Genomic DNA, 15,246 nt, shown 5'->3' with positions numbered 1-15,246 from the left:
AGGGGAGCTGCCAAAAATTAGATAAGGCCTCCAGGGCTGTCCAAGTTATGTTGGGAGTCTCCTCAAGCCCTGGAGCAGCCTAGAACGGGGAGGGAGGAAAGGTGGCTTAAAGCTGCCCTACGCCCCCCTGCTCCTGGCTGTGAAATCTGTGCTGTACCTTTCAGAAGAGCAGCACAGAGTACTACCCATTATATTTAACACTGGCTTCAAGAATTCTAAGAGGCAATTAATGAGTTACATATTTTTACACTGACAAGATGGGTGAAATTGTATCTTTTACTGAAACAACTTCTCCTGGACAAAGAGACAAGCTTTCAAGCTTCTTCTGCAGACCTCTGGAGAGGAGCTCTGTGTCAGCTTGAAGCTTGCCTCTTTCTCCAGGAGAAGTTGGCTGAAAAAAAGATATTACTACATCCAACGTGTCTTTCTAACATACTGGGACCAACTTGGTTACAACAACTAGGGTGACCAGATGTCCCGATTTTATAGGGACAGTCACGATTTTTGGGTCTATTTCTTATATAGGCTCCTATTACCCCCCCTTCCCCACCACACTTGCTGTCTGGTCACCCTAACAACAACACTGCATACAACATATTTTACAGTCGTAAATTGCATGACTCACATTTCGCAACATGAGGGACTGCATGAGGGAATATGGACAAGTCATCATTTTCCATGATTCTAGGAATTATGAATGAGACATAAAGCTTTTTGTTCCAAAGTCATTAGTTCAACGTTAGCATGACCAACAGTCCTTTTCATCTTATGGCCGTGCCACTCTATGCCATATGATTTGGTGGTCTCAGTCCAATTATTAATGAGAAGGTGTCCACAACCCAAAAAACAGAACTATAGTTTCACCAACTAGCATCCTTGTTGACTGCCTCAACAGACAGCCAAAAGTGAAAACTATATACCACCTTAAGGTATGTAAGATAAATAAGGACATTATATGTAATCTGGAATAAGGATTCTATTTATATAGGTTTTTATTAGTATCAGACATCATCCAGTTGTTGGGATGGAGAATGAGAAAGGGATAAACAAGGTATGCTCCCTACTTTCTGTATATGTTAGTTCTCTTATTTTTATTCATAGTAGTTGGCATAATAATAAAATGCTTAGGAAGAAAGCAAAAACATCGAAATAAAGAGTGACTCAATAGATTTTAGCACCTAGTGAACCGAGCTTTTAAGAAAGGATGGTGAATATGGTGACATCCAGTAAAGATGTACTGGCGTGGACAGCTTTAACATGCACAGCACAAAAACATCTGGTATGAAGACACAAGCTGTGTTTAAACTGTTCTCAGCACAGACAGTATTCTATTGCCTGAAGGTTGATAATATGTTGGCACGCTGACAGAAGGAGGAATGAATTTTCTCAAACACACCGTGAGCTCTGCAGAGTACAAATAGTATGCAAAGCTATTTAAAGGAAAATATTAAGGAAGTAGTTCTGCTTAGCAAGAGTATGTGATTTGGTTAACCCTCTCCTTCATCATTTGTGCAGTGGTGGGATACAACAACCTGACAAAGGTGCACGGTTCAAAATTCCCTGTGGTGTTTGTTACTCCATTTTAATTAGTCACAGATAGTTGTTGGCTTGATGCCTGTAATTAGTTACATGAAGCTCTGATTTGTACTTTTTCCATTTTGTTATCTAGAGCTAAAAAAGAATAGTGGTTTGGAAATTACTATAACTGCCCCTCAAACATGCTCCCATTGTCTTTTGATTTCAGAACTCCTTCTAATGTCCAGTACATCCTTTCAGCCAATGGCTGCTAGTTTTATAACCACCACATTGGTTGCAATCATCAGTGGAGTGAAACCAATGGCTGTCAGAGAAAATGTTGAAAGACAAAGGTATAGACATGGTGTAATGCATGCAATGTGGCTGTAGTCTAAAGCCTGATGGCTGGAGAAGGCTACAGAGGGCCATATTTGATCACACCTCCCACTTGTAGGGCAGAAGATCTACATATCAATGCGTCCTCCAGCCACACCCCTTCCATTTTTCAAGCACAGCCATGAAGGGAGCTTAGTTGGAGAAGAGTTCTGTGGCTTTTCTCCTCTTATGTGCCCCTGGCATCTAGCCACCCTCTCTCTCATTACATAGCTTAACCCCACTGGTTCTGTAGCCTGAGCAATCTCTATACTCATGGAAGAGGGAACTGTGTATGACACTATGTGTATGTATAAAAATAAAGCATTTGGAAAAGGTCCAATAATCTATTGCAGCTCTACTGGGCCTAAAGTTATTCCAGTGAAAGACAATGGGAGTTTTGCTATTTACTTAAATGGGAGCAGGATAAGAACTTTGGAGTCAAATAGAAGCTTAATTAAGAGATATTGATTGACCGTCCTTACAACTTATTCTATTTCAGATAAACAAAGCACCTTTTTAAAGGAAGTGTCCTGCAGTAACTTCCACAGGCTGCCTGGGCCCAGACAATATTTGCAATGCTTGTCTAAACTACTTTGTCTCTGGAAATCAATCTACTCTTGGGGATTTCCTCTCTCTCTCGCACCCTCCCCCCCTCCCTTTTTCCTCTTCGCTCTGTAATTTCAGCCACAGATTTTCTGTTGGTGTTGTGGTGCTTTTGTTACAGACTAAAATAATTACATCTGTGGAAAAAAATAGATAACAACCAAGCCTGAGAAAAATCCAGCTAATTCTTCTTGAACTTTAGAAAAGGTTCTGATTCATTTCTCTGTTTGAATTTTGGTAGAAAGTTGGTTGATTCTTATTATTATCCAAAAATGTTTCTTTGTCCCAGTGCAAACCTATAACCTTTACCTCACTCCCCAGCTGAAAGAGAAATAAAGAATTTGTTTGGAATCATGAACAAAGTAACACAGCTTAGTAGATAGTGTAGAGGACAGCAGGTTGAGTGAGCTGGATTCTATTCCAGGTTGGCTGTGTGGTTTTAGGCAGGTCACTTACCACCTATAAACTGGAGATGGTATCCACCTTTGTAAAAGTGCTAAGAGTTCTTAGGATGAAATGCACCATTTAAGTGCAAAATTATTATTGGAGGAGATAATATACTATGGTGACCTTATAAAAACCTAGATAGGTAGACTTCTTGACTATGGTGAGGAGGAAGCAGGAAAGGGAACAAGGACACTGGAGCAGTATTTTGGAAACAAAGAAGAAAAATATGGGATCAAAACAACAGGGACACATTTGTGAAGAACAGTGACAGCAGTGACTGTACATCAGATCAGGATATTTTAAATTTGCTGTAACTGAATTCTGAATCTTTGTTTGCTACACTAAGCATCATTATTTAATATAAAATAAGAGACTTATGAATTCCCACAGCTACTATTCATTGCAGGTGATTTTTTTTTAAAAGCTATCTGACTGAGCTTCTTTTTCAGTTATAGTTTACACTAAGAAAGTTCTCTTTACAACTGTATTGGATGACAATTATCTGTAGGCTTTTACAACAGTCATTGAATTAATTAACCATTTGCTATAAATTCTAGAAACTTCAGCAATGGCAGATATTTCTGTTGCTTCACCTCTTCAATCATCTTACAGAATTAAATTTCATGAAACAGTTTCTTGTAATTTCTAGGGCAAACAAAGCAAGTGAGTCTAGTGCTTATTTCCATCGACTGAAGAAAAAGAACCAGATAAATTCTACTGCTTAGAGTTTACAGTAAATTTCACATTCAGCGTATCAGGATTAATATACACAAAATACAAGATGACTGAGCTCTGTTAAGACTCATCTTCATGAGCAAGTTGAGTGACTTATGAGTGAATTATCCAGATCTTTCTTACTAAAGGTGGTAAAGGTCTTTGTTGATCAATATTGACTTATTATAGATAATAAATACCCTGGGAAACATTCTTCTTTCAATTATATGCCTACAACCCCCTTAACTTTCAGTGTGCCAAAGAGAAGAACTTGGGTGCAATGACTATTATACACATATTCAAGAAAACATAAAAGTCAGTGGTGTTATATACACCTATTTCATCAGTTGGACAGAAAAACAGATCTAGATACACACTCAGTACTTAACCCAGATGCTTATAGAATGAGAAAATCAACCAGAAGAAATGGTTTGTTGCTAAGATTTGCAGTTTGAGGGTCTTTTTTGGGGGAGAGGGATCCCCAGTAGCTTCTGAAGTAGCAGTGGTTGCCAAAAACACTTTAGGCTATTTGGCTAGAATATTGCATCATTTTCTTTTGGATTCAGACCTTGTTACTGCTATCCATGTCTTTAACATCTACAGGTTGATTTACTGCAATAAGCTCCATATGAGGCTATGCTTTAAAATCTATTTGAAAATTGCAGATAGCATCAAATACAACAGATCACTAATTAAATGTTATTTCCAGAGGAAGCCCATTGTACCTGTGCTCAGGACATGCACTAGCTGCCAGCTGATTTCCAGTTTCACATGCTGTTTTGACTTATGAAAAAAGAATGGGGTGAGGGTAAGGGTCCTAGCTACTTGAGACAGCCTTTCCCCCACATGGAACATCACAGCAGCCATGCTCACCTGTGGTGTCTGAGCTAACATTCACTTAGTTTAAGTAGGAGTAACTGGTGGTAGGTGTTCTTGATAAGAGGCCCTTGCCTCTGAAACTCTCTTCTCCTGGTACATCGGGGCCTGGATCAGGTGGTCATCAGAACAAGATGCAAGACTCACTTGTTATCCCAATTTTTTCCCCAAGGCACAGGCAGGAGGGGAATGGGGTGGATAATTGAGGAATATTTTGTTTTGAAGCTGGGGAGGATTTTAGGCAGGTTAATATTTTTAACATATTACAAATTCAATTGTTTGTGAATTTTCAAACATGTCTAGAGTTAATAATTTGTTTGTAAATCAAAATAAACCCACATACTATAATTTACTCTTATCATGTACCTCTGCCTATACTTTGCTCATTAATTATCTCCAACGGGCCTACTTTTAACATTTCAAGCAACCTCAGCTAAAAAAAAAAGCACCTGCCAAATAAGTATCTTATTCTGTCTCTTCCCAACCTCTTCAGGATTTTTATTTTAATAAAAGGATTTTTTAAAATTAAAATCCGTTGACTAATTTTGGCTCAGGACCAATCTATAAAATAATGCTATTTGACTCCAAGAGAGGGAAATAGGATATCAGTAGTGAAGTCCTACACAGACCAGCCAACATACCAGCAAGTTTCTCACAAACACTTTCTCACTAAAGAAGCTGATAACCATGGAGAGGAGAGCTGGTGCCACTAGCATTTTTTGAATTTCTTGAAATTCCCCACAAGTCAGTGCTAGGAGCAGGGAGAGTGGATAAGTCGAGTGAGGTGGTTGACACACAAAGCACCAAGCAGGGATGTGAGGGAACAAAGATCCAGTACAGGAAGGGGCATGGAGGATGGAGCCACCAGGTGAGGAGGAAAAGAGGCTGAGCCAGTAGGGGTAGTGGTAAGAATTAACTCTTGGGATTTTACACAAACATCTCAACATTAGTGAACAGCTATTGAGGGGCTTTTCAGATAATAGCAGTAAAATTTGACCTGGGGGAAAATAGTTTCCTTGTTTGTTGTGTATTTCCCTCACCATTCTAATTTTGCTCTTTCAGACAATATTTGCTCGAGGCCAGTCCATCAATACATGTGTACACACACGTGTGTGTGTACGTGTGTGTGTGTACACACACGTGTGTGTGTGTACACACACGTGTGTGTGTGTACACACACGTGTGTGTGTACACACACGTGTGTGTGTACGTGTGTGTGTGTACACACACGTGTGTGTGTACACACACGTGTGTGTGTACGTGTGTGTGTGTACACACACGTGTGTGTGTACACACACGTGTGTGTGTACGTGTGTGTGTGTACACACACGTGTGTGTGTACACACATGTGTGTGTGTACGTGTGTGTGTGTACACACACGTGTGTGTGTACACACATGTGTGTGTGTACGTGTGTGTGTGTACACACACGTGTGTGTGTACACACATGTGTGTGTGTACGTGTGTGTGTGTACACACACGTGTGTGTGTACACACATGTGTGTGTGTACGTGTGTGTGTGTACACACACGTGTGTGTGTACACACATGTGTGTGTGTACGTGTGTGTGTGTACACACACGTGTGTGTGTACACACACGTGTGTGTGTACGTGTGTGTGTGTACACACACGTGTGTGTGTACACACACGTGTGTGTGTACGTGTGTGTGTGTACACACACGTGTGTGTGTACACACACGTGTGTGTGTACACACACGTGTGTGTGTGTACACACACGTGTGTGTGTACGTGTGTGTGTGTACACACACGTGTGTGTGTACACACATGTGTGTGTACGTGTGTGTGTGTACACACACGTGTGTGTGTACACACATGTGTGTGTACGTGTGTGTGTGTACACACACGTGTGTGTGTACACACATGTGTGTGTACGTGTGTGTGTGTACACACACGTGTGTGTGTACACACATGTGTGTGTACGTGTGTGTGTGTACACACACGTGTGTGTACGTGTGTGTGTGTACACACACGTGTGTGTGTACACACATGTGTGTGTACGTGTGTGTGTGTACACACACGTGTGTGTGTACACACATGTGTGTGTACGTGTGTGTGTGTACACACACGTGTGTGTGTACGTGTGTGTGTGTACACACACGTGTGTGTGTACACACATGTGTGTGTACGTGTGTGTGTGTACACTATATACTATGCAGTATGTATACATTTCTAGAACATTTGTGTGGGGTACCTTTTAACTACAAACAGGTCATTTACAAGTCTACATTATGGGCCTGAATCTCCAGCTGAGCTATAGCCCTTTTGCACCATTTAGGTACTACAAAAGGAGCTATAATCCAGCTGCAAACACCCAAAAGAGAATTCACCTGACAGAGGCACATCTGCACTACAGTCAGGCCCTGAACCTCTGGTCTCCACACCCTCTAAGGTCAGGCTTGACAAAGCCCTGGCTGGGATGATTTAGTTGGGGATTGGTCCTGCTTTGAGCAGGGGGTTGGACTAGATGACCTCCTGAGGTCCCTTCCGACTCTGATATTCTATGATTCTATGATTCCTGGGGAGGAGGTGTATCATGGGCGGGGATGGCACCTGGCTGAGCTTTGCTCTGCCACTGTACTCCTCGACTGCTGTAGGGTCCATAAGGATCCATCACTGGCACATGCTAGTGCCGCCAAGGAGCATCTTGACATAGCCTTGGGGCTGGAATTAGCTCCAAGAATCACAGAGCCAGAATCAGCTCCCTGACAGCCATCCCCGAGCCCACGCCACACCCAGCAGCGCTGGAAAGCATTAAGCCCTAAATGTGAAGTATGGCTAACATTTACAGTGGTCACTATTTTAAAAATCAACATTTATCACCTATGGTACTCATGGTACTATTTCCCTACCACAATTATTGCCTATTTCTAGTGTATCCCCAATATCATGTTGTGGTAATCATCAAAAATTGCTGGCAGTTTAAATAGGGCCATTATATACTCTCCAGCATCCAATTCCCCAAAGCAATTTCCAAACAGAATTTGGTGCATGCTTTCTAGTCAAAGATTTAAGAGCCATATCCTGGTCCCCTTAAAGCTTGAGAGGCAACTGGCATGGAGGAGACCCCAGGTGGTACAGAGCAGCGACAGCCAGCCCTACCCCGCTTCTCCTGGCCCTGGCATAAAGGTTTACTCACAGGTATGGTCAATGCACTGGCTCTTCTGAAGAATAGACCCTTGGAGGTTGGCTGCAGCAAGGTGCAGTTTGGACTCAGATTGAGGGGACAGAAAGGTGTCTGAAAGCCACCTTTGATCCTCCCCCTCTCAGCTGTGCGAAAGCATTTAATCCTTATATTCTACATACCAACATTCTGTAGTTTTTCCTAATAAATAAGTGGAAGAAAAGATGGTACCTGATAACTTCATTGTCAAGCAGAAATATATTAAAAAATCTAAACCCACAAAAACCCAAGACTCTGAAGAAAATAGATTTCTGCCCTTTCAGATGTACATAATTATGAAAATGTCTCTAATTATCCATTGTCTTGTCTGGAAACCTTTCTTTTGGCTGCATTGTGAACTATTTCAACCTGAGCTGGCTCTCTCTTTATCTGCCTGTTGCACGCAGTAATGGGACATGCAGGAGGGGAATTTCCCCAACTTCTTTATGCCTCAGACATGTTTGAAATCATTATTTCAGCTTTTCAATACTTTCATTAACTATCATAAGGACCATTATAGCTATCAGGACTGAGCAAATAATCCATAGCAAATAATTTAGTCAATGAATGTCACCTCTTTTTTCTGTTCCCAAATTTTCTACAAGCTGATAGCAAGTTTCTCAAATGTGTTACAGTGAGTCACCAAATACTTTTTGTGACTAATTCTTAGTCTGTAGCTCATTCATGAGCAATTCATTGACAGGTTCAATACTAGAATGGGAGATATGTTTGTTAGATTTGATAGGACACGTACTGTAGGTATCAATTCTGTTCCCTGACTGGAAGAGCATGAATTTTAGAATCAAGTTTCTAGGGAAAATATTTGAATTTTACAAGTTCAGAAGTTATTCTCCACAAGTACTTTCTAATATTAGCTTAAAATTCATTGTTTTCATGAACATGCTAACCAATACACTTCTTCACTAGAATATTTGAAGAAAAGTAATGCAAAGGGGACAAACACATCCAAACAAATTCATTTTGTATGTTATTGAATACTCACAGAAGAACTTTAAGGCATTTGCTCAGTTCTGATAACTATATTGCACACTGTGAATAGGTGAGAAAATGGTCTTCTATTGTTTTAATCTAAAAGGTTTCAGAGTAACAGCCGTGTTAGTCTGTATTCGCAAAAAGAAAAGGAGTACTTGTGGCACCTTAGAGACTAACCAATTTATTTGAGCATAAGCTTTCGTGAGCATAAGCTGTAGCTCACGAAAGCTTATGCTCAAATAAATTGGTTAGTCTCTAAGGTGCCACAAGTACTCCTTTTCTTTAATCTAAAAGGTGTACCACACCTTTATGCTTTTTGGATATGTATACATTTGAATTTCAGTAAAGTCTTAATAATTAAAAATGATTATCCACAAATAAAACACTGCAATGCTCACAATTATGCAATGGAGTCAAAGACAATACAATAGCATCCTTTGCTCATTCTCCTTACCTTACAGGCAAGGTTCTGTCCCCTTTCCTTCTGTCCATCTCTCTCTGAGGAACAGGATACCAGCGAAAATTAAGCTTCCAGTTAAACCCTCCATATGTCATGTCTGACCCAGCCATGTATTCAAATGTGTCATCACTGATCACATCAATGATTGGACAGACAACAGTTTTTCTATAAGAAAAAAAGATTACTTTTTAAAATATGCTAGAGACCCCTTTCTGTTGTGGCTTCGCAGCATAGAAATCAAGACCCACACCAGAGATTTTATTTGGAAACAAGATTGTGCAAAATTAGTTTTCTCAAATTGTCAGATTTTTTTTGCAAACCCTTTTTTTTCCACCATTTTGGTTTACATAGATAGGCTTGCACTCCCTGAGTTTCACTCCAAGTTTAGCCTCCCAATTTCAAATCACAGACCAGCTTTAAGCTACCAGATTTCAGGACTAACTCATGGTAACCAAATAGGTGGTCCCCACAGTTTCCATCCAAATGCATTAAGTTGATGCAGGTTAGGTTAGGTGCAGGTTAGGTCAAAAATTCATCTAGGTTCACTCAAACCTCAGCAAATCTGTCATGAATTTCAGATTTGGAATAAAACCTGAAACCTTAATGAAACATTTCATTTTCATTTCATCACTTACTCTGTAAAAGTATTTTTCCAGGGCTTTTGTACATATTTCCATTGTTCAAGGTTCTATAACACAGTGCGTTAATTGACTTTCAAGCTGATGTTCATATTAATAAAACATCAGCTTAGAAGGTCAAACATGTTATAGACTATATAACGGCCATAAACAGCATAATCTGTGTATTTGCTTGAAACCATGCAGAGTAACAAATGTGTTTCTTAGTGTCCTCTGCATCAGTATGGGCTCTAGCTAAAGAGACAACCCACAGCTGAGCCAGGCAGATTTTGAAATACACCTAAATTTTGCTGCTGATGTGCCAAGCTGACCTCCGTACCACATAGCTTTAACTTTTCTGCAGCGGGTGCCATATTTTATTTTATCCCTAGTGAGATAGCTTTTCTCTTTTGCTATGCTTGATGTTTTATCAGTTCATAATTTGTAACATTGTTTATAACATAAGGGTCACAAAGCGCAAACTGTAAAAATCCCCTATATATTAGAAAAGTCTTAATGAAACATTAGAAGATGCAGTTAGAGCACCACAATTTAAAATATTGTGCATTTCCCTAACACTCCAATAACAGTTCCGTGCAAGTTATTGTAAACAATTTGTAAAGTATATTATATTAAACTGGATCCATAAGGGTGCAGCAGTCAGCTCTCTTTCATGCCTCTTGTGCATTTGTGATCTTCTTACAACAACAAAATTATCTTTAAATTGGTTTGGTTCGGACACACGTGATTTCATTATCTCTTAGCACTGAGATGATGATGCTGGGGGAAGGCCATCAAACGAGAAGCATCGAGCTTAGATGCACTACACAGTGAGTTATGCAGCCTTGGCACCCCCTCCTCCCCTGCCCTCAGCAAACACCAGGTCAGACTGCTGATTCCTATCCCCATGCACAGACATCCCCCTCCTTCAAGTAAGCAGGGACATTGCTGTCATTTCTTACCCCAAGAGTAAAACTGAACTGATATTGTAAAGTTTCTCCATTTCTTTGCTCTCCACTTATACGCACAGTTCCCGCCCATCTCCTTTCCCTATACCCTCTCCTCTGTAGAGACACCCTCCACATAAACCCATACCCTCTCTCTACACAAATAGCAAAATAAACTCTTTAGTTGTTGCTGCAGCATTCAATTGATGCTGTGAAGCTGCTTTCCTCCAATGGATAGCCCTGCCCCCCCCCTCACTCTGACACGTCTGCCCTCCTCCCCACAGTCACCCATCATCCTGAAAACACAAGAGACACTCCACCCATCTTTAACCCCTGAAGCTGCTGTAGTAACTGGTTGCTGTTGCCCCTCTGCTCTCTGGGTCACTCAGGGAACATTTTGTGGAGACCTCTTGCAATCCATCTGCTTCACAAATAGAGGCAAAGAGTCTTTTTTGGCCTTGAACACAACAGCATTTGTAGATAGGTAGGCAGGCAAGCAGGTATTACACACACACACACACACACACACACTTGCTTCCTCAACATAAAATATAAGTGTATGGAATTTGCTTTTTAGAACAATAGCAAAAAGTGATGATAGCAAGGCTTTCTGCTTTGATTTCTGTTTGTGACTGGACATTCACTTATGCACATAAACTGAGCAGGTACACATTGCACCATCCACTTGGAAGACAGGATAAGCATAAATTCCAATTGCTTGTGAGCTCACAAGAGAACAGATGGGGAGAGTGGAGGAATGCACCGCATACACAAGCACTCATGAACCAAACAAAGGTGGTGGGTTAGTTTGCCAACCAAAGATTGGATAAAAGGCTTCATTTATTAACTATTATTACCAGTTACACTAACAGAGACCCTGTAGGAAGAAAGATACAATAACTATTAAAGCATCTTATCCTGACAAAAATATTGATTGAAAAATTACTGAACCATTTTTTTAAAACTAAAAAACGCTGTTGGGTTGATGACTTGTTTTCAATGTGTTCAGGCCAAAGAAGATTCTTTTTATAGCCAAAATATAATCACACTGAAAATAAAGGGTTATAAAGGAAACTCTGACAGACCCTTAACTAGAGCAGTGTAGCAGGCATTGTCATCATGCAGAAGGACATATATCAGCCCTTACCTGTCTTCCTTTATTCTTGCCAGTAGGGGCTCAAGCCAGCCTAAAGTGCATTCACAGTGTGCATCCAGGAAAGTTATGACCTTGCCCTTAGAAGCCGCTGCTCCTCTGAGCCGAGCACGGATCAGTCCTGACCGTTGTTCCATCCTAATAATTTTTACTGGCACTTCCAAATTTTTCACATAATTTTCTAATGAGGCTTTCAGAAAATCTGCCAAATGCAATTTAAAAATACAAGAAACCTTTTGTTCAAACTAGATTCAGTAGTCAGTGAGGAGTCAAAATAGAACTGTATGGTTAATACATCATACTGGTCACTCAGGTAATTCTTGGACAATATTCTCATGCATGAATATTGAAAGACCAAAGGTCCTGAAAGCACAATTCAGGAAATACAGTCTGAGACATGTTTGTCAATTTTCTGAAGAATGAGAGATAAGTTTCCAGGTCATGGAGATTTACATTAGGACACTGCTCACATTCTAGGATTGCAATATAGTTCTGGTTAAATGGGTCCCATGAGAAGACCATGCAAATAAAAGATTTCAAACGGAAAAAATTATGATTAATTTCCTACTTATAGCACTGGTCAGTCAAAGCTTAGTATAAATTCAATCCAGAAATGTGTACTTTGATTAAATATATGTTTTTGCTATTTTGTTATAGAGTCGAAGTTTAGTTTTCAAATATATCCATTTTAATAAGCTTCTTCAGCAGTTTGGGAGCTTCCATAAATACCCTTTCCCTATGTATGAGGGTCATGTTAAGTACTTTGACCCCGTGCTTCTCTTTGATGTCTGATTTGGAAGGGAGCAACAAAAAGTACCGTTGGGGGAAAAACCCAGAGCAGTGGAAGCAAGGTATAGTGAAGCCAGTGCAGCATACTTTTCCCTCCCCCCAACCCCTTAGTAACAGCTGCACATTGTGAGTGTGAGCAAGAGAGAGCATGCTTCCCCTCTACTCTTTGAAACGGGGATATCTAGTTGGGTAGCCATGTGGATGTTAATGCTACTTAGGGCAGCATTAACATCAGCTCTGTACCTGCAATCCCTCCAAGGGGTACCCTGCACAGAGTAGAGGAAGCCAGTACAGGAGCCATACTGCATGGTCTGAAGTTTTCAGTCACAAAAAACAGCTTTTGACCACTTTAATAGTTTGGAAGAAAAAAAATCCTAAAAATGTGGAACAGGGGAAAACCAAAAAAATTCAGCTGCTTGGCATGTCACATCAATGGCACAGCCCTGCCCCTGATATTAAGCGACAGCTCTATAATGCTGAACAGGATATGATGCTGTAGCTAATCAGTGGATTACAAAAGACAGTACCTTTCATACTGTGCAATAAGTTTCAAATTCCCCTGCATTTATTTTTACACAGCTGCAGATACAGTAACGTATGGTAAAACCTCCATGAGGAGGACAGAAGACCTAGGGAAATCTTTGAGGTGCACCTTGCAGTGTTTGCTGAAGGTTTCCCTCAGGGGACAGGTTTTGGCACCCGGAGAGAAATCAGGCAACACAGCTTCCAAATCCTCCAGTCCTCATGGTGCCGTGCTGTGCAAACATTTTGACATCCAAAGCAAATACATTGACATTTTTTGGCTTTTCACCAGTTCCATTATTTTAGCATTTTTTTATTTCTAAAACATTAACATTATCAAAAGCAGTTTTTGTTACTGAGCAAAAGCAGTTTTTGCTTTTTCTACCCTCAAATAACCTCAATTACTAGTTTAAAAAAACTATGTGAAACTCGGGCTCAAAATAAATTAAAAACAAAAACCAAAGAGTAATCTGAGGAAACTGTTCAAGCTTCTGACATTTAAACAAGTTTAAACCTCAAGAGTGAGTCATTTCCTTGTTAGGAGAGAAATGAGCGACGGAGACATAGGACACTATATTCTTGATATTCTTTATCGGGAATATTGGCACAGCACTCATAACATGGTCACTGAAAAGCACCATTATCACTGAGCTACTTAATCCAGAAAACTGCCCCTCTCTGAGTTGGGGGGTCAAATTCATTACTGGTTAAAACTTTATTGATTTACAATCCCTTCTGCAGGCTTCTCAAATGTGACACTAACAAAATATGTACATTTTAAATCTCTATCAAATTATTATAACTATCCACAAGAAAATTAGAGCAAGGGTCATACCTCTTTCACTGGCATCATCCACCAAGATAACCTCAGAAAGCAAATGGTGTGGGGATCTGTTTATAACACTGTAAACAGTTCGAAGCAAAGTACTCCAGGCTTCATTATGAAATACTATAACTACACTTGTATTTGGGAGTTCATCAGGGTAGACTTTTGTCTTGCATCTGCCAAAGAGAAAAAAAGACAAGTTAATCTTTTTTATAAATTCATTCTCCAGTGCTATGTAACAACATGACGGGTTATCAAATTCTGGAAATTGAGCTTCAAGATTGCTGGACAGCTCACCATTCAGTAAGATATGAATCTCTCCAGACGCTCCCCGCCCCCCCATCCATGCCCCCCTCAAAATACAAAACAAAACAAAAAATCACACGGAAATTCTCAGGCATGGGGTTTTGAATACTGTACTCTGGCTAGGAAAAACTATGAGTAAAAAGACTAAAGCTGCAAATAAAATTTTGTACCAGATCTCCTAAATGAAGAATTAACATTTACATCTAAGAAATAATACAGTGCACACACATATATACATACATACACACACACCCAAACATGTGAGTGACGACCCCTCAAGTCCTACAGCTTGGATAAAATGGGACCCAGCACTGAGCAACACTAGAAGTTTCTTAAAACTAAAACCTAAAAATGAATATTTTTTAAAAAAACTCCAGTTTGCTCATAATACAGAAGGATGGAACTAAAACCTTTTATCTCTGTCCTCTAAAATTTGGGGCGAGGTCATGTAATGGTACCCTAAATACCAACCACTCCTGGTTTGAGTAAAGAAAATTCACCTGCGGTGTTTTGCAAATCCCAAATCAAAATACAGTCTCCTCATCCCATCCCCAATACATGCACTTCACGTGCACAGGCAGCTATTATAAAACCAGCAGTACTTGTTATCAAAGCCAAGATATTTCATTCTAATATTTTCAGCATTGCTACTTAAAAAAATCTTTTAGATATATTGATAAATGTCAGCTATGTACTTAAAATCATTTTCTAGCTCTATTTTCATCTTTGTGATCCCGATTTCAAGAAAGCACTTAAACACATGCTTACCTGTAAGTTCAGTGCTTACTTACAGTGACCACCCATCCCTAATTGGGTGGCACAGTCCCAAAATGTAAATTTCAAGTTCTGGGCTGAATGACTGTGGGACATCATTTGGTCTGGATTCCCTGTAGTGCCTATCCTGGCCTGCCTGAGCCTCAGGG

The 15,246-nt window shown here is 40.1% G+C and overlaps 1 protein-coding gene across 6 annotated transcripts in view; it reads right to left on the bottom strand.

Annotated features, from left to right (window-relative positions):
• The window catches only part of GALNT13 (polypeptide N-acetylgalactosaminyltransferase 13), a 360,457-nt gene that overhangs the window by 169,406 nt on the left and 175,805 nt on the right, over nucleotides 1–15,246 (bottom strand). For all 6 annotated transcript variants that reach the window (XM_048869442.2, XM_075117832.1, XM_048869440.2 and 3 more), the window contains 3 exons: nucleotides 14,027–14,193; nucleotides 11,875–12,082; nucleotides 9,158–9,328 (listed from right to left, as the gene is read on the bottom strand). In XM_048869442.2, coding sequence (XP_048725399.1) covers nucleotides 9,158–9,328; nucleotides 11,875–12,082; nucleotides 14,027–14,193 — 546 coding nt within the window. The remainder of the gene's footprint in view (nucleotides 1–9,157; nucleotides 9,329–11,874; nucleotides 12,083–14,026; nucleotides 14,194–15,246) is intronic.

This window comes from Caretta caretta, chromosome 11 (genome assembly GCF_965140235.1).
Source record: "Caretta caretta isolate rCarCar2 chromosome 11, rCarCar1.hap1, whole genome shotgun sequence".
Taxonomy (NCBI): domain Eukaryota; kingdom Metazoa; phylum Chordata; order Testudines; family Cheloniidae; genus Caretta; species Caretta caretta.
Note: the sequence above shows the minus strand (reverse complement) of the source record. Positions and strands in the feature narration are given on the sequence as shown.